At 38.8% G+C, this 27,628-nt stretch overlaps 1 protein-coding gene across 13 annotated transcripts in view; it reads left to right on the top strand.

Moving 5' to 3' along the window:
• Positions 1-26,640, top strand: part of LOC5567355 (sodium channel protein para) — a 479,280-nt gene extending 452,640 nt beyond the window's left edge. For 12 of the 13 annotated variants that reach the window (XM_021852351.1, XM_021852343.1, XM_021852347.1 and 9 more), the window contains 7 exons: positions 4,987-5,109; positions 13,251-13,373; positions 13,445-13,639; positions 13,709-13,954; positions 14,022-14,292; positions 20,755-21,059; positions 21,126-26,640. In XM_021852351.1, the coding sequence (XP_021708043.1) occupies positions 4,987-5,109; positions 13,251-13,373; positions 13,445-13,639; positions 13,709-13,954; positions 14,022-14,292; positions 20,755-21,059; positions 21,126-22,121 (2,259 nt within the window). In that variant the 3' untranslated portion in view covers positions 22,122-26,640. Of the gene's footprint in view, positions 1-2,764; positions 2,888-4,986; positions 5,110-13,250; positions 13,374-13,444; positions 13,640-13,708; positions 13,955-14,021; positions 14,293-20,754; positions 21,060-21,125 lie in introns of all 13 variants that reach the window. The other variant, XM_021852350.1, reaches the window with a different exon arrangement.
• Positions 26,641-27,628: the final 988 nt, after the last annotated feature.

Here is a 27,628-nt window from a genome sequence, read left to right as displayed (position 1 = left end):
CCAACCTATATATCATCGATAACTCTTTATCGATACAAGCAAGTTTTATCTCTTTTTTCTCAAATAACGTCATGTTTTTGAATAACATGCAGTTTACAAAAATGCAGAACTATCGGTAATGATAAGACAGTTCGTTTGAATCAAATATTTGAACAGATTTGATATAAATTGTATAAAATTCTTATACACAACATTTTCCAGTAACAATGATTCATATTATCATTCAAGATCATTGCTTAAGCCTGGTTTGCTACTGACAAAAAAAGGAATCGCCTATCTCGATGCGTGGGAAATTTCTTCCCAGAAATGGTTCAGAAAATCACATTTTTCTGATCGCAGTACGCAGTTGAGAAGAAATGTCATTTCAAGAAGAAAAAGAAGAAAACATTGTACATTGAAAATTATTTTATCATGGAAGCTAACATTCATGTTTGAGGAAGAGAACGCTTTGAATTCATTGCAACAAACAGCAATCCTCAGGAAAGTATCCAAGGTATCATTGAAGCCAACTGATACTTCGCTAGTTGCAAATCAATGCTAATTAGCTTTTAGTTTAGAGCAAAGTGTGCTGTTTTCCACAAGAAAAGTAAAGAAATTCCTTAACCAAAGGGGTCAACAAATTTTCTACAGCGAGCTCCATTTGAAATTACATTTCTTCTCAACTGCGATTAAAACAAATGATTTTCTTGACCATTTTAGACAAGTAATTTCCCACGTATCATGATAAGCAGTTACTTTTCTATTCAACAGCCAATTAGCGAAAAACTTTGTCTAAATGACATTAATTGATCCAAAAATCTCGAAGCTTGTTATAAAGTTGGTAATCCTACTTGATAGCTTAACCATTTGGTTTTCTAATAAACATTATGACTACAAATGAATCAAGCGAATTCAGCCAATTGTAAAGCGTATTTCTATGAATTCCATCATCGAGAATATAGATGACAAAAAAGGTTTGGCTGTGGACATGAGAAGTTTCAAAGCTACTCATTACTATTGCATTCTAAACAATGATCTTCCCTAAATTTTGAAAATATATATACAACATGCAGTATAACTATCTCATTATCTACTTCTCATCTTTTTTAGGGGGGTCCAAGTCTACGTTTCGGGGGGGGCAGGCCCCCCCTGGCCCCTCCCTATTTACGCCAATGGTAACAACGTGGATCAAAATGCTTTTTTAAGATAGAAATTTACATTTGCTGTAGATTATGGAATTTCTCGAAAAAAATGCCAACATGGAACATCTTGATAATACCGTTTTGATTCGAATCCCTGAAAATCGATGCTTAACGGCAGCCATTTTGTAATTCATGCTATATGGCTGTTTTAGAAATAGATTCAAAATTGTGTTCAGTAGGCCAAGGGCTGACATGCCTGATTAATTTCCTAGAAAAATAGTGTCTTCGTCAAAAATTTTCGCAAAATGGGCTGTAGATTTCAAATCCTCCTGAAATGTGACGTTAGTGAGCATTTTTTTTAACTGCTGTTGAATCAGGATTCAGTATTTTCTAGGAATATGACGCTTTTAACAAAGTTGATCAGTAGGTCAAAAGCTGGCATTCAATACGCTGCATATATTGTCTAAATTTAAGCCCAAAAGCGTTTGAAAAGCCTCCCTGCTGAAGTGAATCAGTGGTAACGAGAAAAGAATACACTCGTGGAAAAAAATATTAAAAATAAAAAAAAAAACATTGGATTTCAAAACATTATTATCATTAGACACTAACACTTTAAGACTAACAAGACTAACACTGATGTAGCATTGAAACATCTATCCATTTTTTCATGGGAAAATGTATTAACTTATCCCCCTTCATCTATACAATTTCCAATAACGCGATGAACTGCGTATGGGAAAATCTCAATTGATATTCTTTTCCAAACGATGTTAATATATTTTACCCAAGAGTTGCCGCTATAACCCATAATTTCTCGGTGAAAACCAACATTTTTTTCACTTTTTGCCTAAGTCGTTGGCTTTTCGATGATTTTATTAACGAATAAGCGTTTCCTTCGCCACACAGCAAACGCATGGAGACGCTTGGTTGCTGAATCTTCGCTCTTCATATTGAATAGTATTTTACTCCATCCTTTCGGTCATTTTGAAACACCCCCATTTTCGACCAACCTTTCGGCATGATTTAAAACCGTAAAAAAAGACTCAAATTTAGGAAATGTTATTATGGTGGTAGCTGTTACTGTTAGGACTTTGAATGGCCTTAAACAATGGTTCTTATTGCGAGAACTCCGACATCCACTAGATACGAGTGACTGACACTTAAGAAGGCTACAAGTGGTATTCGAAATACGTGTACCTGTCAAATAATAAGCATTTAGGGCAAAATTATAAGGTACAATACTAACATCTACCTTTTTTGATTCTCTTTGAATAAGTTTAGGTTAAAAACGTCCAAGAAATTTGTAAATTTACCTTTTTCAATGTAAAATTATGATTACCTTGATTGTTGCAATAAGCTTGATTATAAAACTCAAAGATAATTTAGAAGAGATTACTTAAAGTTCAGTGAAGGGTTCGAAAAATTAAACTTGGCTATCATCAACAGTTGTCATGCCAATTTTAATCAAATTCTAACAAAATTCTCGATAAACTACTCAATTATGTGCAAATTTGTATCAAACAATATTGTCCCATGGGTTATTTTTACATTTTTCTTTTATTTTTACTAATCCGATTCTCCAAATCGATACTTAATTTTCCCATCGTTCACGTCACCAAAATTCACCAACCCGCCATCATCAGCTGTCGCTCATTAACCTGACCGCAATCTGGGTCGGCGCCGCGGACATTCCGGCGTTCCGCTCGATGCGTACCCTGAGGGCGCTGCGCCCACTGCGAGCCGTTTCTCGCTGGGAGGGTATGAGAGTAAGTAGTTCCATCAACGCACAGACACACGCACACCCAATCGCATCGGCAGGCAATGCCGGCTCACAAGTCACCGAGCAAGACGGAGCCGCGGCCATTGGATCCGATCTTGCCGGGGTTGTGCCCGTTGCTTGACGGTGTCGTGGAGGTGGCCCTCGTCGTCTTCATCGTCCTACGTGTTGTACACATAACTTCTTGATCGTCGTCATCATCGTCGTCGTCTTCGTTTTTTTCTCTCACACTACTATACTGTTGTGTAATACCTATTTGAGCCTACTTTTGATTAGCGCATTTATTGAAACGAGCAACGGTTTGCGGTGCCACTCTGGAAAACCAACTTCAATATCTACTCCCTGTACTGTGTTTGCTCTCCTTGTTCTCTTTATCTTTTCTTTTTTCTTCGATTATTTGTTTGCTGTTACGGCTACACTGTATAGCTGTTGTGCATTTGTGTTTGTATATTTTCGATATTGTGTGTTTGTGTGTGCGTGAGCGCTATTCAAAGTTTTGATGAGGACCATCCAAGTGATTTCTTCGACGCGAAAAAGAAATTGACGAAGGAAACAAATATTAGGAATGAACATAAGAAGCTTAATGGTTTGAAAAAGAACTTTCCTATAAGACCTCACACCTAAGTTTAAAAGTTTTATAAAACATTATTCTTATAAGTTGTTCGGAAGATCTAGTAAATCAAATATCTATCTAGATAACCTATACAAGTGACCACGGCCTATGCATTGCTTGAATGTTTATCGTATCACTACTTCCACATTTCAATCACTTCCTGTTCATCCTTCAAGATTTGTACTTCCAAACTTATTTTGATTTCGAACCAATCGTTCTCTCGAAATCTGTCGATACAGCAATAATTATTCTTCCTCATTGTCTGATTATGCTGCATCTAGGCATTGCGCGTTATCATTCACATAATGTGTCCTTAGTTTTTAGTGTAAAAGGAATTTAAATTTACAAAAATCACTAATTGAATAAAAACAACTTTGATTTGAGGCTTGAAATTCTTCCTTCAATAGACTATGCAACAAAAGTTTGTTCGAATCTAAACAGTCAAATCAAGAAGTAAACCTTCAACTATTAATTTCTAAGACTATCATAGATTGTAGCAACATCAATGCTCTCTGGACAAACATTGCCCAACACATAAATTAATAAGCCAACGTCAGATCAATGTCGGCATACAAGAACAAATATGTTTCCATGTTGAATGATAGGAGCTTATTGTATTCATTCCGTGTATACATAAATGCTAGATGGGCTTTCGGCCTTCACCGTGAGTGGCAAGACTAGAGCAAACTGTGTCGATGTATGTGTGCTGATATCTGTTGTTTGAATCTGATTTTGTGTTGGTTTTCAGTTTTATATTTATTTTAAGATTTCGAGTGAGTATTGTAAATAACGACAATCTTATGTATCAGTAGTTCCTGACAGAAATAGAGCTATTGAAAAGTACATATGTAAACTAGAGGATATCCGAAATGGAAGCAGTTTACCTTGAATAAACAACTAAAAAAGGTAGCTCTTCTAGGAACCGGAAGCATGCTAGTATACTTCATTGAAGACCTTTCAGAATGACGACAGTTAAGCAAAAATACATCTGCGACTAACTTCCGTACATTACATTCAATATATTTTATTCATTCTTTCCGTCTGAATGTTTTCTGTTACAACATATCTTAACACCCAATCAGAAATAAAAACAATTATGAAAAAAAAATAAAGGGGCGGTATTTCATCATTTATATTTTTTCAAGACCGCAAGTCAATCCACCTATTCGCCAGGTCCACGCCCATTTTTTCAACATCTCGTTTCTACCATTCGAAACAGAACCCTTACACTAACATCTCCTTCTCTCACGATCTAACTCTTGTCTTTATCCCTTCAATGATGTCCACCAAAAGTCTCCTCTACTGTGTCTCTCTTTTATTCCCAAAATCCCCCTAAAAATAAAAAAAATACTGTCGCTCTTCCTAACTATTTCATCTCTTATCGAAAAAAAAAACAATCTATTTCTCTCTCTCTCTTTCTCTCGTATGCCTCACTCTCGTGTGTGTTACTCGTTTGTTTTACCCGAAATCTCTAGGTGTCCTTAATCAACTTCGTTGCTTCACTCTGTGGAGCTGGTGGTATTCAAGCATTCAAAACAATGCGAACTCTTAGAGCACTGAGACCGCTACGTGCCATGTCCCGTATGCAGGGTATGAGGGTACGTAGACTCCAAACCAAAATCTAATTCTTTCGTTGAACCGAACCGAACTTCATGCTCAAAATTGAAAGTTCTCATCATATTCCAAATCCAAATGCTCTTCAGTTCCAATCGATCGATTCTCACACATTTTATAATTCGCTCTCTAATTTCTGAATTTCGATTTTCTACTCTTCTTCCCCGTAGTTACTAATAGAACAGTAGTCTCAGTAGATTTGCATCGTTCCTTTTTTATTGAAAATTACCATCTTTCGAAGTTTTCTTTCATTTCCATCCCACTTATTCGGATTTTACTTATTAATTATTCAAAGTAAATAAATAAGTTTAGATTAGAAACTTCCAATCGCCTACCACTGCTTAACCCTTAGGAACAAATCATCAACACGCCACACGGCTTTCAACAATTTGCCGAAAATTTCCCGAAAAAAATGTCTTCGTTGTTTCGATTGCATGCTGATAACATAAATTAGATTCGAAGAAGTTATCTGATAAACTGACTGCCAAAAAGTTGCACAATTACACGCCACGATATATGCACTCAAATCTACACACATATTTTACAGCAAACAGCTTTTAAAGTAGTCAATAAGCGCATTGATTCCATGATAAAGAGCCAATATAATGCTAACCAGCTGGTTAATAGTTTTAGATCGATTCATCATTATCGTCCGTTTATGTCGTTTGTTTAAATTAATGGTATTGAGCTTTTCAATAACTATTGAACTATTACATTAGTTCATTCGTTATCTAATGAAAAACTGAAATTTGTAGGTGGCGCTCTTCTAAAGTTATTTTAAATACGAAAAACCGTACATATTTATTTTAGTATGCAAAAGTTTCGCAACTTAACTTCAAATGTGAGAATTAAACTGAGCGATTGCATCAAATCGAAACGATATCTTCAACGGTCTCATTCTTTATTAGTCAGTTAAAAAAAGTGAGCACAATTAACCAGGCTCGCCAGAAACTTCCCTGCGATGCAAAATTCAGGTGATTTTGAGGTTTTTCTGAGTAAAAATTGAACTCAAAATTCACAACACGATCGATTCGAGTGAGAGTGCATCGAAATGCGAGGATAATATCTGGTCTCAAGTTGCACATGAAACATCTTCTAAAGAGATGCTTTCCAAAAATGGTTTCAAGCACGTATCAATAAAAGCATCTGTAACTTATCTAGTTCTAGTTCGATTGCATATTAATGTCAAAAGCACATAAAGTTTCATTACTGTTCCAAAGAAAATGCATGTCACTCCGTGTTGGACGGTTAACGACAAGATTTACTGCAAATGTGCTTTGCAAATAGCAATAAAGTCAAGTTTATCAAGATGTGCTCAGTAACTTTTCAAACAATCTCTTGCAACTTCTTCCAAAATGCAGATTTTAATGTTTTGTTTCAATTTACTTTCAGTTGAGCCATCTGCAACTTGCATTCAATTCAAGTTCACATGCCTACAACTCAAGAAGATTCATCCCAGTTGCGCGAAAGTTGCACTAAACTACGTGTATGACAGCTTGAAGATTGTTTGTTTCAATCCAGTTGCAATATGGTTACTTGCACCTTACTTATCTTCCACACGGCGTGCTTGAAACCGTTATGTACACAAAAAATGTCTAAGAATTCGGCACCTACCATTCGAAAGATATAGTACTGAAGCATCTTCTCCGTAATTTGGAAAATATTCTCACGAGGGATTGGAAAGTTATCGTGATTTAAAGGTTTTGAGCTATTTTGGAAGGGATATTCGCTTACTTCAAAATATTCTTCAACGGTGCCAACACTATTTCAAATTTACAAAGAAGATGCTTGGATAACACATGTTTTGAAATGCTTAATGCGAAGCTGATGGTTATTGACTTGTTTATAAATTAATAAAGATGCACCGTAGGGGAAAATTTTGCAGAATGTGAAAAATCCCTTCCAAAATAGCTCAAAACCTTCAAATCCCGATAACTTTCGATTCCCTTGTGAGCATATTTTCAAATTTACGGAGAAGATGCTTCAGTACTATATCTTTCGAGTGGTATATGTCGAATTCTTGGACATTTTTTTGGGTTAATAACGGTTTCTGGCACACCGTGTATTAACGAACACATGGTCTAGCCACAGTTTGTTTGTTCGAATGGTGTTTCTCATGTGTTGCGCAAAAGTTTTTACAAAAGCTTTAGATTATTTCAGGCGTGGGCTTATTTCGTCAGTAATGAACTTGTATTCGGAAGGGTGCAGTAAAGTTGTAAGCAACAAGTTTTGATTAGGCAATGTGTGTTAGCTTTTATAGTACATTGGCGAAGCAATTGTTCGAAGAGAGCTGGTGGAGTAGTAAGTAGAGGAGAAGAATACTGATCTTGATGTCGGAAGTTTGATTCTCTTTTTTGTTGTTTTTTTCTTGTTTTCATTTTTTTTTTTCTTTCAAGTATTTTGCAATAAATCAGCAATTTCGATATAACTTAATTATGTTGCAAACGGACTCCACCTCTTGCGCTTTTTGCGTTGCTATTCAGTAAAATTATAAGTCATATTTTCAACAATTTACAACTCTGATTAGTTTCAAGAGATGATTTTATTATTGAGTTGAAACAAACTGTGCTGCTTGGGGTACTCCTTATCTCTTGCTTCTATGCTCACCCTTACTAACACTTTAAAAGAACCTTCTCTTGAGTGATCCGTCCGAACAAAACGGGCATCGCGGAGTTGCGATCAATGACCTATAGAACAGGTCCGGGTCTTAGTATGTGTAAGCTTGTATTAGTCATGAGAAAAATTTAAACAAAACTATCAGCTGATGGTGACAACGAGCCTGCTAAAGCTTTTATTCGCAGCTTGCCAAACATGACGTCATCTTCAGTAACTTCGTGAACTTTCGGCTCGGCGAAGTTGGCATTGCACAACTACCACTTTAAAACATAAGTTATCACAAATACTAACTTGATGCTTCGGCCGCTCCTTTTAATACCCCACATCGAGTTGCGATGGCACTCTTTTTTTTATGGAATTTTCCTCCGTTGTGTGTTGTATCGCATCTTCCACGCTCATTTTTCGTTGCCTATCTACTTAGTATTATTTCACTCCCTCAAAAAGAGGCAAAGACTGGTGATATTGAGGAGTATTATCTAGCCTGCATAAAATCAGTAACTCTGTAATTTTATATGCTTTTTCGTTACTTATAAAGACTTACTGCTAAGTCAGCCAAAGAGGGGTAAGAAATACATTATATCAACTGGAGCGAACGATGTTAAGAAAACACCAATTTGAAGTCTGATTTCAGACGACATTTGTTATAGAGAATGAAGCAATACAATCGTCATACCGTAAGAACAGACATCTACTAGATTCGATAAAATAATAAAACATATTAATCTGTTATGCAACTTCAATAAAAATCAAGGTTTTTTACAATCATTTAAGGGTGGACAACATTTCGGCAAAAACTTCTAAACTTGAACAGAAAATTTTATAAAGTTTGTGTTATTAAGATTGTTTACGTCTTTCCTTCTTTTCTATCATGAACAAAAGCTGAAAATGATGCAGACTTAAACATTTAAAAACTTGATTGAGTGTCTTTGAAATAGGAATTTAGTCAGAGTTTACTCCGAAGATTTCCTCCGAAGTTCATTTAGTAATTGTTTCTCAAGAATTTCTGTCAAATATTTTCGAGATATATTTCTAAAGAACATTCTAAAGTATCCTTTGATGAAACTTGTGTATGTTTCAAAATACCCCTTGATGAACAAGGATCTCTAAGAGAACGTCTGGATTGTTGAGGAATTTTCATACAATATTTTCTAAATAAATTACTAAATTAGTTGAAAAAAATCAGATAGATCAGTAATATTCCGGAGAATTTTATAAAGAAATTCCTTGAAAAACATTGACGTAATTCATGAAGAAAAGTTTGTATTCATGATCGTAATAATTAACAATAAAATTTGCTGAAGTGCTTACTGGTGTGCAACCTATACTCATTCAGGACGGGCGATTTTTAAACTTTATGATCATATTTCCCTTGCTAAATGGTAACGCTCCAGAATAAGTTGTACTCTTCATTAGTTGTTAATGTAAGTCAATGGCTATGGATAATTTAAGACGGAGAAAAATAATATGTGAATCCGACCCTGATAGAGCCGTATGAAAATATGTCCAGCCTAATTGTTCTGTTTTGTCCTGCAAGGGTTAAAGATTCCATGGGAATGTTTTTGAGGAATACCTTGAAAAATATTTCGAAAAACTGCATGAGTAATTTTTGGATCAAACGCTGGAGGAATTCCTAGAAAAAAAAATGAAGGAGCATTATCTTGAATTTAAAGTCGAATTTACTAAGGAATTCCTGGAAGAAGTCACAATAGATTTCCTCGAATAATTTCTAGATGAGTTTTCTTGTATGTATCACATAAAAACGTAGGAATTGTTATAGGGTTTCTTGGTAAAATTCCTGAACGAATTTCTTCAAAACTTTTGAATAAACATTTGAAGATTTTCTAGGAAGAATTTCAGAATAGTTGGAATCCTTCGGTCGTAGGATAAGTTGAAAAATATCATGAGGAAACTCTAGGACAACCTCTGGAAAAAAAAAATCAGGGGAAACAATAACGTTGGATGGCTGAAGGATTCTTGGAGCAAATCCCTCTAAGCATCCTTTGAAAAATCTCTAGAAGAATTTTTGGAGAGATCTCTGTAAGAGTTCCCGGAAGTATTCCAAATTAAATCTCTGAAGAAATCGCTTGGATAATTCCTAAATTTTTTTGAAGGATTTTTTGAATAAACGAACTTGTTCTACCCATAACTGCATAACAGTCAAATTCGACATTTTTGACAAATTGGAGCTAATACCATGGAGAGTCATTAAATAATAAATACTTTCGATAAACTTACTAAAATCTGTGAGATTGTTCTAGAAAATTCTAAAAAATACCAAGTTGTTTTGTCACATTAGAAATTGTAACCGCATAACAGTCACATTGAGATTATACATGAGCCTCATAATGTAGTAGCAACGAAATTTCTATCAGAATTATTTACTGACTATTCACCCAATATGCGATATGAGTTGTACAAAATTTCAGCCTCAAATAAGCTCTTTTGAATTCTCAATGACTTTTTGAAATTTTAGTTTCCTCCCATACTGCAGTAAAATGCAAACTTGGTATCCAATTTACTCAATGCCTACTTTTGTCGAATGTTACAAATATGTAGTTATGGGCAGTGTTGAAAAGGCTCTGAATGTATCTATCGACGCTGTTAAATTTTTCATCAAGATTCATTGCAAGCAGAATAAAGAAGAAACTTCAGAGACGTTTTGGTTTTCATTTTGGTTGAAATAGAGACTTTAGAGACCTTCTATTAAAAATCGAAACTGTTTCGAGACTTCCATTCAACAGAGACCAAGTCTCTAAAAAGAGACCTGCTACCAGTCCCAGGCTTTGCTGAACACGTTCTCAATTGATTTCGAAAAACGATCAAAGCAAGCGAAGAAATCTGTATCGGTTCATGATTGGCAAGTTGTAACAAGCTTTATAAATAGCAGCTGCGAGAGAGAGCCCCAAAGATACAGCGATGATAAAAAAAAACATTTTCTCGCTTATTTACTTACCACTAGGGGTAAGTGTTTTACTTTTTCTGGCATGATAAACAATCCCCGAATAACCAAAGCAATAGGTTTGGAGCTTGTTTAGATGGGTTTTATCATGCACTGTTATCCCCCGGTACAATCTCAGAGCTGCAGCAGAAGACGATAAACAGACTCTCACGATGTGATGCGGATCATGATTGTTACACAGAGCGAAATGTGAGAAAAAGTCTCAATTTTCTCAGAATTCAACCCCTGTTTTCAACCCATAGTAGTATTTTGGACGTTTACGGTGAAATTAAATAGATGTTTCCAAATAATATACGTGTAGCCCTTAGTCCAAACCACACAAATTACCCTTAAAGATTTCGATTCGATTTTAACGGTTGAGTGCATCAGATTGCAAACATTCCATGTTTCAATGTGCTATAAAAGTGTGAAATGAGAATTTCAGAACAATATTAGTGCAATCTAATTGCCTCTTCAAAGAGAACATACAAATAAAAAACTTTCAACGAAAATTTTTCCAAGAATTATTCCAGGAATGACACAAAGCTTCTCTAATTTCTTGAAGGTTTCCTGAGAAAATATATTCTTAATTAGGAAATTCTATAGGAATCTTTGGAAAAGTATCACTACTAATTTTCAAGTAATTCTCTTATAGATTTTTTTTAGAAAACTCTTGCAAAATTGCTTCAGAGCTTCTTCAAATTATTCCCATACAGCTTCTTCGGAGATTTCATCCAGTGAATCTTCAAAATAAATATCTACAAATTCTTTCAGGCTTTTATACAGAAATACCTTCTTGCGCTGAAAATTTGATCGATTGGTTTCTGACTTTTCTTCAAGGATTCTGTCAAGATTTTCTTCTATATTTTTTTCTCAATAACCATGACAAGCAAGTTTATCACTTAACTACTTAAGAGATTATTGAAAAAGTGTGCTTGGTAAAGCCCAAGCCAACGAATTCGTGTTTCGCACCGTCGAAAATGTTTTGTAAGGTTCTACAATTAACTGGGCAGTGCTTTGCGAAGGCCCAAGCCTAATAGTTCATTTTCGCGGGCGTGGGGCATTTCGCATACGGACGTTTGGCATAATAAATATTTGGCATAAACAGAATTATATGCCTTCTTCAAAATGCTACCTGTTCTTGTATGAAACTGCTTTATGCGAAACGTCCATTATGCCAAACGTTCGTAAGTGAATGCCCAGATAACCAAAATGTACGTATAACGAAATCACCTGGAGGCTTTGTATGTGCAAAATTTCACTTATAGGATGTCGCGAAAAGGCCTTCTACGTACAAAAGTAGAGGCGATATACGTATATATATTATGTGATTAATAATAGCATACAATGCGAATGTATTAATTTTCCTCCGAACTAACCTGTGATCTTATGCGACTTAACTTATGATAACAAATGTTGGTTTGACAGCTGCTACGGATTGATTCGACTTACTTTGTACGAATGTACGGGACGAAACAAAATGTACAAATGAACTCAGAAAAAAAGCTTTTTATGCGAGGAAACTCATCAATCTGACGAATTTATGTACCGTGTTTTGCGGGTTTGATTTAATGAGTATGAATAAACGAGTTATTACGTGAACTTTTTTGCGAGTTCTGGTTGTCTGGGTGTTTTAATGCGAAATGGGTCAATCCCCCCACCACGTCACAATACTAATGACAAACAGTGTTCATGTGGGCGCCATTGCCTAGTCCGTCTGAGTATTGGTCTTGGTAGAGGGGAAACTTGGCAAAAGCCAAACCGAGGTTTAGCCTTGACAAGTAAAGCTGGAAGGCAGCTCGAACTGAATACCATACAAAACAAACATTTCGGGCTACAAGAATTCTGTGCCAATTTTCGGATTTTCATACAAAGTAGGCCAAAATCGTATGAATGGGTCGAAAATTAGTGCTTTTTCCCCATAACATAGCTTATACGTGAGGACATAATTATAAGAGGATGTTCACTTTGATTTTATCTTTTAAAAATTCGGCCAGAACATCACCTCCGAGATAGTCGATAAAAATTAAGAGATATTAAACCAAGTTATTATGCCATTTTGAAATTTTAATACGAACCATAAATAGACTTAGAACAAACTCTGTACATAAAAATATGCTTTCGCTTTTTGTCGCTGCTGAGCGATGGATGCTTACATGACACATAACGATTCTTCCGCAAATGATTGAATCAAAAAAAGCTTTTGATTCTTTTCCCATCTCTCCGAAGATGCTCTGTAGATACTATTTCTCTATTGCTTTCAGTTTACTATCACCTCAGCATTGCAAGCTTAGTTCGTGGCATTATATTAGCGTTGTAGTATAGTGTTGCATTTTTTTTTCGATAAATTGTACATAACTCATTCGTTTGTTTGTCATAATTAAGTTGATCGTCATACTTAAACTTGATCATTCACCAGGATTTCGAATAAACTTTGATCAGAAAATTTTTACATTGTTTAAGGAATTCGAACTCCTGCGTTAAAGGCTAGTGATATTCAAATGAAAATTAATGCTAATTAATCATTTCCCAACTCTCTATTCCCGCTTGGATCGTCCTTCTTTTATTTAGGTTGTCGTCAATGCATTGGTACAGGCTATACCGTCCATCTTCAACGTGTTATTGGTGTGTTTGATCTTTTGGTTGATTTTCGCTATTATGGGTGTGCAGCTGTTTGCTGGCAAGTATTTTAAGGTGAGTGTACACTTCTAAAGTTGGATCCAAAAGGGCTTGATGAATAACCATCGGATGTTGCCTCCCTTCAGTGCGTCGACAAGAACAAGACGACGCTGTCGCACGAGATCATTCCGGATGTGAACGCGTGCGTCGCGGAGAACTACACGTGGGAGAACTCGCCGATGAACTTCGACCACGTGGGGAAGGCGTACCTGTGTCTGTTCCAGGTGGCAACGTTCAAGGGCTGGATCCAGATCATGAACGACGCCATCGACTCGCGGGAGGTAAGTTATTGTGAAATCGAACTTGTTACGAATGATCTGCTTACAATTTTACGTCCTCGATCCTTCCAGGTGGGAAAGCAGCCGATTCGCGAGACCAACATCTACATGTACCTCTACTTTGTGTTCTTCATCATCTTCGGGTCGTTCTTCACGCTGAATCTGTTCATCGGTGTCATCATCGACAACTTCAACGAGCAGAAGAAGAAAGCCGGTGGCTCACTGGAAATGTTCATGACGGAGGATCAGAAAAAGTACTACAACGCCATGAAAAAGATGGGCTCGAAGAAGCCGCTGAAAGCTATTCCACGGCCTAGGGTAAGGCATTTCCATCGCACATCAACTGTGACGTATTCCTTCCTAATCTCGCTATTCTCAATTTCAGTGGCGACCACAAGCAATAGTATTCGAAATAGTTACCAATAAGAAGTTCGACATGATCATCATGTTGTTCATCGGGTTCAACATGTTGACGATGACGCTCGATCACTACAAGCAGACGGACACGTTTAGCGCGGTGCTAGACTATCTGAACATGATCTTCATCTGCATCTTCAGTAGCGAGTGTCTGATGAAGATTTTCGCGCTGCGGTATCACTACTTTATCGAGCCGTGGAACCTGTTCGATTTCGTCGTCGTCATCCTGTCCATTTTAGGTGTGTAAAGATATGAGTTTCGCCTTTTATATTGATGGGATTTTTTCGAATAAGATGTTAAGCGAAAGTATCGTTAAGAACGCAGTTTGCGTGGCTTAAGACTGTGCTTTTTGACCACAGCTTCTTCTGAAACCCATAGGGCTCCTTCTAATCAACGTGATTTTTTACGGCGACAGCAACAAGCCGCGATGGCGCTGATGTTCTGCTGCATGCACAATTTGATGAGCGTGTTCAAGCCACAGCGACGCGATTTCGCAGCAATTTTCGTCGCGTCAATCTAGATCGTTCCATATAATAGGGTAACGGTCGTATTTTGGACCCCCTAAGGAAGTGATTTTAGTTTTTTGTCCCAATTAATTAAATGCACAGCGTGATCAAGTCAAAGAACATGCCAACATGTAGAGAAAAACTTCATCTAGGAGATAAAAATGCCCATACGGTCATGTAGGATCCATAAAACGTCGAAAATAATTGAATTGTGAAGCACTGTTTTTCATTATTTTGGACACACCAATACATTTTGGACTCTCAAAGTATATATTTTGGACCCCCGGCATTTTTTATCGTTTGACGACAAAGCCCAAGACACTGGTTCTATAATATGCTCGCCCATAGTCTAATCAATCGATTGACAATGGAAAACTGAAGACTACGCTTTTAGTTCAGAAATTTGAAAAAAGTTTTTGTTTACATTTGAAAAATTTCTGACGGCTTCAATTTAAGTGTGTAACGTGTTGTAACGGTTGCATGGATGAACCAATTAAAACAAATTAATTTCAGATAAAATAAACACAGTTTCTATGTACAAACGGTTGATGCAAGTGCGGAATAGTCCTATGTTTCCAAATGGCATGCGAATTGAGTTGGTCTTTCGATTAAAACTGGGAATTATGCAGGAAAATGGCCCAGGGGGTTTAAAATATATAGAGGTTCAAAATATATTGGTTACCCTAGTGCTTGCAGCTATTCAACAACGAAATCACGTCTATTTTTCGCTGTCATTGAAAAAACCCGCGTTGATTTGTGGAAGCCGTTATACTGATGATGCGCCTCCGGATTTCACGGTTAATGTCATTCCCAACCGTCAGCAAGGATCCAAGGTAGTAAAACTTATTGACCACCTTGAACATATTCCCATTAGTGATCCTTTATAAGAGAGATTCGCGGAAGCTGACATTTCTATCAAAGTGTGAGCCAATCGAGCAGCGAGAGCTGTCAAAGCGTAAGCCAAACAAATATGCGTTATGCTTGTTTGGAACTTTTCTTGATGAGTAACGTAATCCACTTGAAATTATTTCGGTGGTTTGTATAGAGCAAAAATATTAAATATTTTCCTTCTTTGAAATTTGTCAATGCAATATTTAGTAGTTGATTTTTTCTGCTGTTTATTAGTTTGCATATGTAACTCAAAGATCTATAACGAAACAATATACACTTTTCAGCAATGAGGAAGTCATGTCCGTGTTACAATATTATTCTCGACGCAGAGCAAACTCAGCACCGCGTATCTCTCATATAAAGTATCAATAATCCCCATCTATTGTCACGCTGCGACAGGTCTGCCAGCTTTCAAATGTTCAGCCGACAACGTCCGTATCATCCGCGAAGCAAACAAATTGGCTGGATCTGTTGAAAATTGTATCCCGGCTTTTCGCATAATACCTTCAAGCGCCATATTGAACAACAGGCACGAAAGTTCATCACCCTGTCGTAGTCCAGACGGAATTGAAACGAATTGCAATGTTTGCCTAAAATCTCCACCTTACATTTTGGTTCTGCTCAGCTATTCTCGACCATGATTTTGCATAGTTCTACGCGATCGATACCGCCTTGTAATCGATAAAAGTAATTCGTTTAGACCTGGCTTTCATGATATTTTTTGAGGATTTGCCGTACTGTAACGATCTGGTCGTCAACGAAGGATCGAGGAGACGGGGGCGTAGGAGACGTCTCCATTCGACTCGGTCCATAGCTGCCCGTCACCAGCCATGCATTCTGCGAATGGTCCGCAGATCGTCCTCAACTTGGTCGACCCATCTTGCTCGCTGCGCATTCAGTGGTGGAAAATGGTGAAAAAAGTCTGATCATGCGCTTCAGAAAAATTCTACCGCAATGGTGATTCCTTTTGTGCAATTGTGTTCTTGTTTTCTTTGCTCACGACCGCCCGAACACAAACAGTGTAGAGAGCATCGCAGCATTGCATTTTTATATGCATTTAGGGTCGATGTACCAATAGTCGCATAGCTAAGAACAAAAATTCGTAAAAAATCAGAAAATAACGTTATCGTCATTATTTTTACATCATCTGAAAGCTTTTTATGTTGGTTTTGTGGGAAAAATAATGAACACTACGAAAACTCAAATGTTTGTATTTATTATCGCGTGTGCCACTATAGGAATACATGTGCCTATAGTAGCACTATTTCTAATTGCTGTTCCTATAGTAGCACTAGCATCACGGCGTTGGCAAAATACTTATCAAAATCGTATTTTTACAAAACTTTTATTTTTTTTCTACAAAGTGTGGATCAAAAGCTTTTGTTTGATGTAAAAAAAGTTCTTAATTCATCAATTATTCCGTAAAATAAAAAATAGTTTCTCCCAGTAGTGCTACTATAGGAACAATAGGTTTACTATAGGCGCAAGGGAGCTTAAATTTTAAGCAAAACTAATTATTTCGATCATTTTTTAAACAAAATCAAGCTGTGTATCAATGATACTTAGATAAATAGCTCCTGACCTTCATGTCAAAAAATGTTTTGAAAAGATTTATAGCAAAACGGGCGTTAAAAGGCACTAGTGCGACTATAGGGTACTGGTACTGTCCACTAAGGGAACACCGACCCTACGCATCTGATTTCCTGTGATATTTCTACGATGACAACATATGTCGGTTAATTTTCTCAACGCGCAGCTTTTCAACAAGACCAAGCTGAGGGTCGTGGGTTCGAATCCCACCGGTCGAGGATCTTTTCGGGTTGGAAATTTTTTCGACTTTCCAGGACATAGAGCATCTTCGTACCTGCCAGGAGATCTAGAGCCGGAAATCTTTCGTCCTCTGCGCGTGCCCCTAATGTTTTTTCCATGCCAACTTCGCTACTGGCCACATCACTATTAAGGTGCTAATCGTAGTACTGTAGCCACTTCTCCTCGAACCCCTCATGTTCGTTCGTAGAAAGATATCCGTCACAGTCGCTGCACATTAGACTGCCCCAGACTGCTCAGTATGGGAGAAAAATAAAGTTGTATAATTACACCGGGCACCCCCTAGGATTATTTCTTGGGGTTAGAGGAAGCCTTTCTGAGAAATTCAGCTCAATTGGTCGTTCCATGAGCTGGTGCATTTAAATTGATGTTAATATGGGAAAAACATATGGGAAACAGCACATCATCTATTGTTTGGTTCAGGGAAATTGTTGATCGCGTTCAATTGGACCCAGAATGTCAAAAACACTACTTGATATAACAGCAAACAATATTGTAGAAGATTGTATCATGATTAAAATTGATAAAGTTGGTGTTTCAACTATCTGAAGTAGATCATGCAATACTGTTTTGTGTTTCTTCAACGTAGCTTGGTGGTAGTTACTCAGCGCATCGCAGCCACCTATAACGCTGGGCGAGCAGCTGCACACGCCGTATTGTTTTATTTTTTTTTTATATAATTTTCGTACTTCTAGCAAAGCTAGAAACTTTCACCTAACCCAGCTATGGGGTTTAGGTTTTGTGGTACTCACTTAACTGTCTATTACTCAACGGTCTACTTATTACCAATACTACGTTACGCTCGTTCAACTCGGTCTAGACCCCGACAGAGTATCTAGCCTACTCCGTTCGAGCCCGATGGTCCCCTCTCATCAACAGACTGACTTATCGAGTGCCGAGGTCAGTCCGACCATTCCGGCGGGAGGTTGGCTTCTGGTTCATCAGCGTCTACGCCGAAGAACTCACCAAAAGCAGCCGCCACCGTGTTTTGTTCTATGTTGAACCTCGGGCAGTCGAAGACAACATGTTCTGGCATTTCTTCAATCTCCGATGCAGATACTGCTTGAAGCAGCCGTGAGCTGACAAAAACTGTGTCAGGTGGAAGTTCACTTCTCCGTGTTCACCCAGGACGATAGATTCGGGATGAGCCTCATGCTTGCTGCCACTTAGTCAACGAACAAATTGTTGCCAACTTCCTTGCCTGCCTAATTTTTCTTCGCTGATAGCAGTCGATGTCTTCGGACAGGATGGTGCAGATCGGGATCATCTTCGCGATTACGCATGCCGCCTCCGACGATATAGTATTGTGTAAGCGCTCACCACTTGCATGGTGATGAGTCGGAACGTGCTGTTTAACTTATCCCGATTCCGCTTGGTCTGTAGCGCCGTGCCCCAGGATGGCGAACCGTATCTTAGTAGCGATGTTAATACGACAGCCAGAAGACGCCTCTTACTGCTTCTATGACCACCTATGTTGGGCATAAGTCTTGTGAACGTATTGTTCGCCTTCGCCGCTTTCTCGCATGCATAATCGACGTGACTGTTGAAGTTCTGTAGATCGTCTAGCATTACGGCAGCTGTTTCAGTTTTCGCTGTGATGCTATGGCATGCCCCCCGGCAGTGATCTTACTGTGCATGACTGCTTTGCAGTTGCTAGCTAGTAGCACCTCCGTTTTGTGGTGGGCTATCTTCAGCTTGACTCCCTCCATCCAATCTTCGACTAGACCAATTGCCTCCGATGCCAGCATTTCTACTTCCTCCTGCGTCTCACCTATTACCGTTAGGGCGACGTCATCGGCGAAGCCGACAATCTCGACCCCCTTGGATAGCTTCAGCGATAGGACCACGTCGTACATCACATTCCACAACGTTGGTCCCAGTATGGAACCTTGTAGGACTCCAGCCATTATTGTTAACTCCTTCGGACCTCAGTACACGGTTTTGGAAGTAGCTCTTCAAAATCTAGCACAAGCAGTCGAGAACCCGCATTCTGTGCAGCGCAGTGGCAATGGCCTTCAAGCTGGCGCTGTTGAACGCGTTCTTCACATCTATCGTGACCTCGGCGCAGTAACGATCGGCCCTCTCCAGCACTGTCCGAATGGATCATTAAAATAACCAAAATGGCCGCTATGGAAAGCATAGATAGAGCCACCGTAGCCTTGTGTGTTTGACAGAACAGCAATGCTGTCACATTGTAAATCCCATAGACAGTGGTACCATTGTTTTGATGCGGTAAGCACTTGCAAAAACTACCTTCAATGATCCATTGCCTCTACCGTCGACCTTCCTTTTTGAAATCCAAATTGCCTTTCTAAAGCCCGTTCTCGCTCTCTTTGCATTTCATCACTCTGCTGAGGAGAACCCGTTCCAAGAGTTTACCGAGTGTATCCAGTAGACATATAGACCTATATGATCCTGCATCCACGGGCGGTTTTCCAGGCTTCGGCAACAGTTTCTTAATTTTCCATATTTCTGGAAATTGACCTTCGTCCAGGCATTTCTGCATAATCTTCTTTACAATATCTGGATACGCAAGGACCGCTGCTTTGAGTGCCACGTTGGGGATTCCGTCCGGACACGGGCCTTGTTCAGCTTCAGCGCTTTCCCGGCGTATGCATATAAGTGATTGTACGGGAGTGCTGATCTAAGCCTAACTTTCAACATTTGAATGGGTAATGAAAATAAGATTAAATCCAGATACAACTTTCTGCAATTATGTTTATTAGAGTATCAACTAGTGTAATTGTCATTCTGGGCTCAATTGAACGCGATCAACTAGTATAGAAACAGTGACATAGGGTCATTTTTTTTATATATTCGATACGAATATTCCATACAAACTTCAAATTAAATGCGCCAGCTAATGGAGCACCAATTGAGTCGAAATTTTGAGGGCTTTTTTCTTACCCTAAGGCTTCTTCTCCTCCATAATCTGTCTAAATTTCTCGTCAAACTAATCGTACCGGTACCGAAACATTTTGATGACGAATAGTAGTTGCGCTTTAAACATCACCAGATAGTGGTCAGAGTCGATAATAGCACCATGATAGGTACTAACATCGACAATATCTGAGATGTGCCGTCCATCAATCAGAACACGATCGATTTGTGATTCTGTTATGTAGCTGTGGTGATCTCCAGGTGTATCGGTATGAAAGGCTGTGCTGGAAGTACTTAGGTGCTACGAATGACCATATTCTTGGAGGCGACTTAATCTATCAGTCATTCTCGTTGACCGATGAACCCTGAACTTACCAATAGTCATTCTGAATTCTTCCTCCTGGCCAACCAGAGCATTTAGACCTCTTATGAAAACTTTACCAGAAAACAGGACAAGACATGTATGAATGCTCCCAAAGCGGAAACATAATTCAAATTAATCAATCACTTACCTTAATTAGTCAAATTTTAATTTAATCTATGAGTAAAACTTGCTCAAACACTAAATTCACGTTACTCTCATTCCCTCCCTCGCAGGTCTCGTTCTTAGCGATCTCATCGAGAAGTACTTCGTGTCGCCCACGTTGCTCCGAGTCGTCCGAGTGGCCAAGGTCGGTCGTGTGCTGCGTCTCGTCAAGGGTGCCAAAGGTATCCGAACGTTGCTGTTTGCGCTGGCCATGTCCCTGCCGGCGCTGTTCAACATCTGTCTGCTGCTGTTCTTGGTCATGTTCATCTTCGCCATCTTCGGCATGTCGTTCTTCATGCACGTGAAGGACAAGAGCGGGCTGGACGATGTGTACAATTTCAAGACGTTCGGCCAGAGCATGATCCTGCTGTTTCAGGTGAGTTGATGATCGGTATAATGATGAGGGAAGGTGACTGATTTGGTTTGCTTTTTGTTTGCGCAGATGTCTACATCGGCCGGTTGGGATGGCGTGTTGGACGGTATCATCAACGAGGACGAATGCCTGCCGCCGGATAACGATAAGGGTTATCCTGGGAACTGCGGGTCGGCAACGATCGGCATCACGTATTTGCTAGCATATCTTGTTATTAGTTTTTTGATCGTTATCAACATGTACATCGCTGTCATTCTCGAAAATTACTCGCAAGCCACGGAGGACGTGCAGGAGGGTCTAACGGACGACGACTACGATATGTACTATGAGATCTGGCAGCAGTTTGATCCGGACGGTACGCAGTACATCCGGTACGATCAATTGTCAGACTTTTTGGACGTGCTAGAACCGCCACTGCAGATTCATAAGCCGAACAAATACAAGATCATTTCGATGGACATACCGATCTGTCGAGGCGACATGATGTTCTGTGTGGACATTCTAGATGCGTTGACGAAGGACTTCTTCGCTCGGAAAGGTAATCCGATCGAGGAAACGGCCGAACTGGGTGAAGTTCAGGCACGGCCGGATGAAGTGGGGTATGAACCAGTATCTTCAACGCTGTGGCGCCAGCGGGAAGAGTATTGCGCCCGAGTGATACAACACGCGTGGCGGAAGCACAAAGAGCGCCAAGCAGGCGGAGGTGGCGGTGACGACACCGACGCCGATGCCTGTGATAACGACGACGGTGACGACGGTGGTGGTGGTGCTGGTGATGGTGGTAGTGCCGGCGGAGGCGGAGTTACTAGTCCAGGCGTAGGTAGTGGTAGTATCGTCGGCGGAGGAACAACGCCGGGCTCTGGCGGCGGCGGTTCTCAGGCTAACTTAGGTATAGTAGTGGAGCACAATCTATCACCAAAGGAATCGCCCGATGGCAATAATGATCCTCAAGGCCGTCAAACGGCCGTCCTAGTAGAAAGTGATGGATTTGTAACTAAAAACGGTCACCGTGTCGTGATACACTCACGATCGCCGAGTATAACTTCACGATCGGCGGATGTCTGAGCCAGGCCTCGCCCCCCTCTCTCTGATTCAGATTCAGAAGCACGACAGAAATAATATTTAAGAGAAACATAAGAGTACTCTAAACAAACAAAACCAACAAAAAGTTAAAAACAAAAAAAACTATTCAATAATGAAAGGGAAAGCCGACTGCCATATAATAAATTTAATTATTTAAAAAAGAACAAAACTTTAATCGCATAGGGAAATTCCAGTGAACAAAACAACACACACAAACAATCTCATGTGTAAAGAAGAAAAGCAAAAGTGAACAACAGCAATCTCTGCGAAAAGATAAGCGCGAATAAAACCGAGAAAAACTACAAGCTCAACTGGAAGAAGCGAAAACGAGAATCAACCGGAATCGATTGCCATCCCAAAGATTCCGGTAACGAAGAAAAATGAGAACAAAGAGAAACGCGAATCAACCTCCACTTCAGTTGCCAGGACCGTTGATCTTTCAGTTACCCCCGTTGCGTTTCCCACTTCGAGCAGAAACCCATGCAGATATACACACGCGTGCGTGTGTTCTTTTCCGTTCCATACCACCTCTCACCAATTCCAACAAGTATGGACCTATTTCCGGAGTGATTTTTCAGTTACCCGAACTGACGACGCGAACTGTTACCGAAACAAAACGAACACAACACACAAAAATGGTGCTGGGACCTTACCATCGGAGTAAAACAAAAACCTAAAAACTCTTAATTAAACAGAAGTGAAGTGGACAATATAATACAACATTAACGCAAACGAAAACAAATGGTAGTGAAAGTGAACGAACAATAAACAAACTGTATCAAACAAAAGCAGAAAACAAGCAAGCAAACGAAACTAGTGAAAAGCAACCCAAACGTGACAAGAGATGAACTGAACAGTAGACAAACGAATATAAACAAAAGAAAAATAAATCACGTGTGATAAAGATAAATAGCGAATAAAGAAAAATAAAAAAACACAAGCAAGCCCGGAAAAACCAATATCAATAGACTATTTTTGCCCTACGAGTGTGGACAATGTGAACCAACACAAGTGACGCAATTAGAAACGTACAACACAGTGTAAGATGGTGAAGAAGAAAAAATAAGAAACAGATTTCAACAACCCGACGACGAGGAACACAACAGTGTAACAGCGTATTTCAACGTTTCGTCCAATCAGGTATTCCTTCGGTTAGCAAGACACGTTATCTTCCCAACGCTTTCTTGGTTTGTATGGTTTCCTGATCAGAACAACTAGTACTACTTTTACTACTACTACCAAACAGAAATCACCACCACCAATTACAACAACTTCGAAGTAGCAGAAAGGGGAGGAGGATGAAAAACCCATTACAGGAGTAAAGAAACCAAAGAACTCATCAAACTTCATCTGTTCGTCGAAGGTGGCGAATGTTCGGGGAAGAAATTAAAAAAGACAAAGACAGTAAAGTTTTAAAGCGGAGTTAATGAGCGTTTAAAATTCTCGAACAAACACTAAAATTGACAACAATCAAAGCAAAGCGGTTGAGTTGTAACAACATCTGAACAAAAATGAAGAAAAAGACAGAAGTGTTGCTTTAAAATAAGATCAGAAACATTCAAACAGAGATACACACAAGGAGACATGTGAATAAAGTGAGATTACTAAAGAAGTAAATATATTATATTGGCTAAAGCAAGAACATACCGAGTCATCATGTGCATTTTTATTTTTTATTTTTCTAAAAAGCAAACAAAAATGTAAAAAACACAAAAAAAACTTTCAAACAAACGGCATCGCTGCGATAATGTTAAGGCTTTTTATATTACCGAATAAGAGGAAAAATAAAAATCGCACAGGTTTTGTTCAACTGTTGTAGAGACAAAAAAAAACAACAGCAAAAAGAGGATTTATAAAAGACAAACAAAGCGACAACAACAAAAACGCTAAAAAGAACAAAAAATCATTATTAATATGTTTCTGCGTGCAATAAAGAGAAAGTACTGTAATTATTATATAATACATTACTAATTTGTAAATCAAACGCGAGGGGTTGGGGCGAGCCTTTACTTAATAATAAAAAAAGAACACTAGTCAAGCTTTTCAAATATTATCATTAATGAATAACATAACAAATTAAATAACAACTAATTGTAAGTAATTTAAGTAACAAATTTTTTGAACATTATCCCACGAAATGATGTTCGGTAAATCAAAACAAGAAAAAAAGAAACAAAAAAGTAAGCAAATAAAACGCGATCTATTTTTTTAAAAGGAGGCAAAAACACGAATGCCAGCAGAAAACATCCCACACATAGACACATGCACACGTTACACTTACATACAGACAAACACTCTGCGAAGAGATAACACATTTTCTTTCTTGTCGCACGTACATTCTCTCCGAATCTTGAACTGACTTGACTTCTCTTCAGAGAGTCAATCGACCACTCTCACCCACACACTCAGACAGGCATGAGCGAAAGCAGTCGTTGGCATTCGTTCGTTGGCTAATCGCCGCTCAAGTGCGAACGTTGCCATGGCATTGTTTATATACCTCATCTCTGAGCTTCGCTTTACTTACTTCGCTTTCGTACATCGCGACTCATCCCCGCCATTTCACTCGCACTATGCGAAACGATGTTTCCCTTGTTGCGTCGTGTTCCATTCGGCAGCAGCTGAACATGGTCGAAGATTCCAACGAACGATTACCGTGATGCGCATTCGGATGCTTCTCTGTGCGTGTGCGTGTGCGTTAGCAATGCCGCAAACGCGAATGCGTTGCAATAAGAAAAGAAAAAGAAGATGTGCAATTTTTTTAACGAAGGAAATGTTTATCTTTCAATATTCTCAGCAAATGGAGAGAAACACTATTTTGATTGGTATATTTTTATTGATTATCGGACGACACTAACACACACATACATACAGACACACACACACATTTAGTGAGAAACTGTCAGACAGCAGCTAGAATTTCACTTAATTATGAAATATATAGGAAATAAAGAACAGAGACGCAGTTTAGCAAACGCAGTGTCAGCAAACGCAAAAATCGCAAATTGTAAATTACACCACTTAGTTTGAAGTGAGAATGAAAGCGAGAATGAAAGAGTGCCATTAGAAGGGCAATGAGCTAGATGCGAGTAGCATACGTGACATAATTCAACTAGGAAGGTAGAAATGAGAGAGATTGCGAGTATGAGCAAGATTTGCAACTAATGCATCTTATGATAAGTTACATTTTTGTCATCCGAACGAAAAGAAGAGAATAATGGTAGGAAAGGTCATTCTTGTACACACTACTTGAAATGATGATAAAGCGAACGAACGTGTGGAATGGAACGAATCACAACAGACACAGAACCATACCAAAGATTTAACTATAAAGAGCGACTAGTTAGACATAACAAACATAAAAATACCAAGTCAGATAGAATGAGAGAAATCGAATACAAAGTGAAGTAGAACAGTGAAGAGCGAATAGAAGGAACACACGCATACACACATACATACGAACATTAAAGTATTTTTATGCATCGTGGATACGAATTGTTTCTTGCCATGCTCTCTCTCTCTTGTGAGAGAGAAAGTGAGAATGGGATTTAAGAAAGAAGCTGCGAAATTGAAACGATACTAATGAGAACCCGCAAGATGAGAACCTCGCTTGAAACCGTCGAAGCAATCCCGTCGCATAAAAAATATCCTTGTCGTTGTCATTGTCACCGCTCTCGATTGAAACGACAAACGACAGGCCCATAAAAACTGAACCGCCGCGCTACAGACGCCACTCATTCGTCCGTCTATTTTGCACTGAACTTACACGTACATTACATACGAACGCTATGATAGCACAAAAAGACATACACACACACAAACGCAAATCGCATGCTTGTAGTGCTCGATTGAGAACAATACGAGTGACACGAAACCCACGCGCGGGTACTCATGCTCCCAAACAAAAATGAAGCAAACACAAGTAAATAAAACAAAAAAAACTTATACATTTATATTTAAATAACACATCAAAGTGTAAAAAGAATAAAATCGATACGCATATGCTTATAAAGTAAATGAAAATAAAATATTAAAGGAAAATAAAATAACAAAAAATATAAACGGGAGCGCCGATCCCCTTTGTCCACAAAGAAACAACAATTTCAGTGCCTTTTTTCACGAGTGTATGAAGGAAAACAAAAACAGTTTATGATGAACAAACAAAAAAAACAAATAAGCAAAAAATACAAGATTACTTAGAGGATGCCGAGCAGAGTAAATTTAATTTGCGAGTGTGTAATTTAATCCGAAGCGTTATGTCGCCGTTAAACCGTCGGGTTCCCCTCTAGAAGTAGGCGTTGCCCCTGTTCAGTGTCACTCACGCGTCGCGCCTCCACTCACAACACGCGCTAACGGCACCGGCCGCCGCCTACTGTTGAATAGTTTCGCGCTTAGTTCTAGCTTTAGCTTTGTAGTAAGTAGTAACCGTAGTGAGCCAAAATCCAAAACCACGGGCAGCAGAATCCGAGTTATCAATCATGATCTAGATGTTTTTCTCTCTCAGCAAAAAAAAATGAATGAAAATACCCGTGTTTTGAATTGTCATTGTTTGCTTTGATGAATGAAAACCATTGAAAGTGTCGACGACCTCCATCCCGCATTGCTTATAACGATTAGGAGGAAAAAAAACAAATCAAACAAATCATTGGACGCGCTTGCCAGCACGCCATCTATAATCGCAATCAAGAGAAGGAGCTAGGGAGAGAGAGAGAGAGGAGAATATTTACTCGTACGATGCTTTATAATCAATAACAGAGAAATCCAAGCAAATTTACTAACGATAAGCGTCAAAATAGAAACCTAACATCGGATATTCGAACGAAGGCTTCAAGCGAGGTTCAATTTTGAAAAAGCGGAATAACGGCTATGCGAAAAACGTTAGCAAAACATTCAGCGATCGCGTGATATTATTTTTTCCGGAAAGATTCGTTGCTCACGGGTGAGTGTCATTCGCGTTTGGCGATGAGAGCGGAATGAGTGCCACAGATAGAGCAGTAATGCTGTTTCAATGTCACAGTAGCGCTGCTGCTTTGAAGCGATGAGTTCCTTTCAATGAGTTTTCCTAAGAATGGTGAAGGGAGCTCATTCGGCACTCATTGTAGAACAAAAGAAGTCGAGAACAGCATGGTTGTGTTGAACATTGTGAGAGCACAGTAGTTCAGTAGACGAAGATGGCGACATCTGTTCAATTGTTGCAAGCGCTTTGAGAAGAACTTCAACAAATGACGATAAGGGTGAAGACTTTGTGAAGACTACAACTCCGAAGTTGGGAGCTCACACCGACAGAAATACAGTGGCTCAATTTCATTTTCGTACGGGGCACTGTTTTCATATCAAGTTGGTATAAAACAATTAAATGGTGCATGGACTTCGATATACTTTATCAATAATGAAGGTTATAGGTGTCATCTATTGTTTGGCAATGACAAACTGTATTCATTTGCTTAAATCTTTGGAATAATGGAAAAGTATTGAGATTGTGTCTAGAATTG

This window comes from Aedes aegypti, chromosome 3 (genome assembly GCF_002204515.2).
Source record: "Aedes aegypti strain LVP_AGWG chromosome 3, AaegL5.0 Primary Assembly, whole genome shotgun sequence".
Classification (NCBI taxonomy): domain Eukaryota; kingdom Metazoa; phylum Arthropoda; class Insecta; order Diptera; family Culicidae; genus Aedes; species Aedes aegypti.
This window is presented reverse-complemented; position numbering and strand designations above follow the sequence as displayed.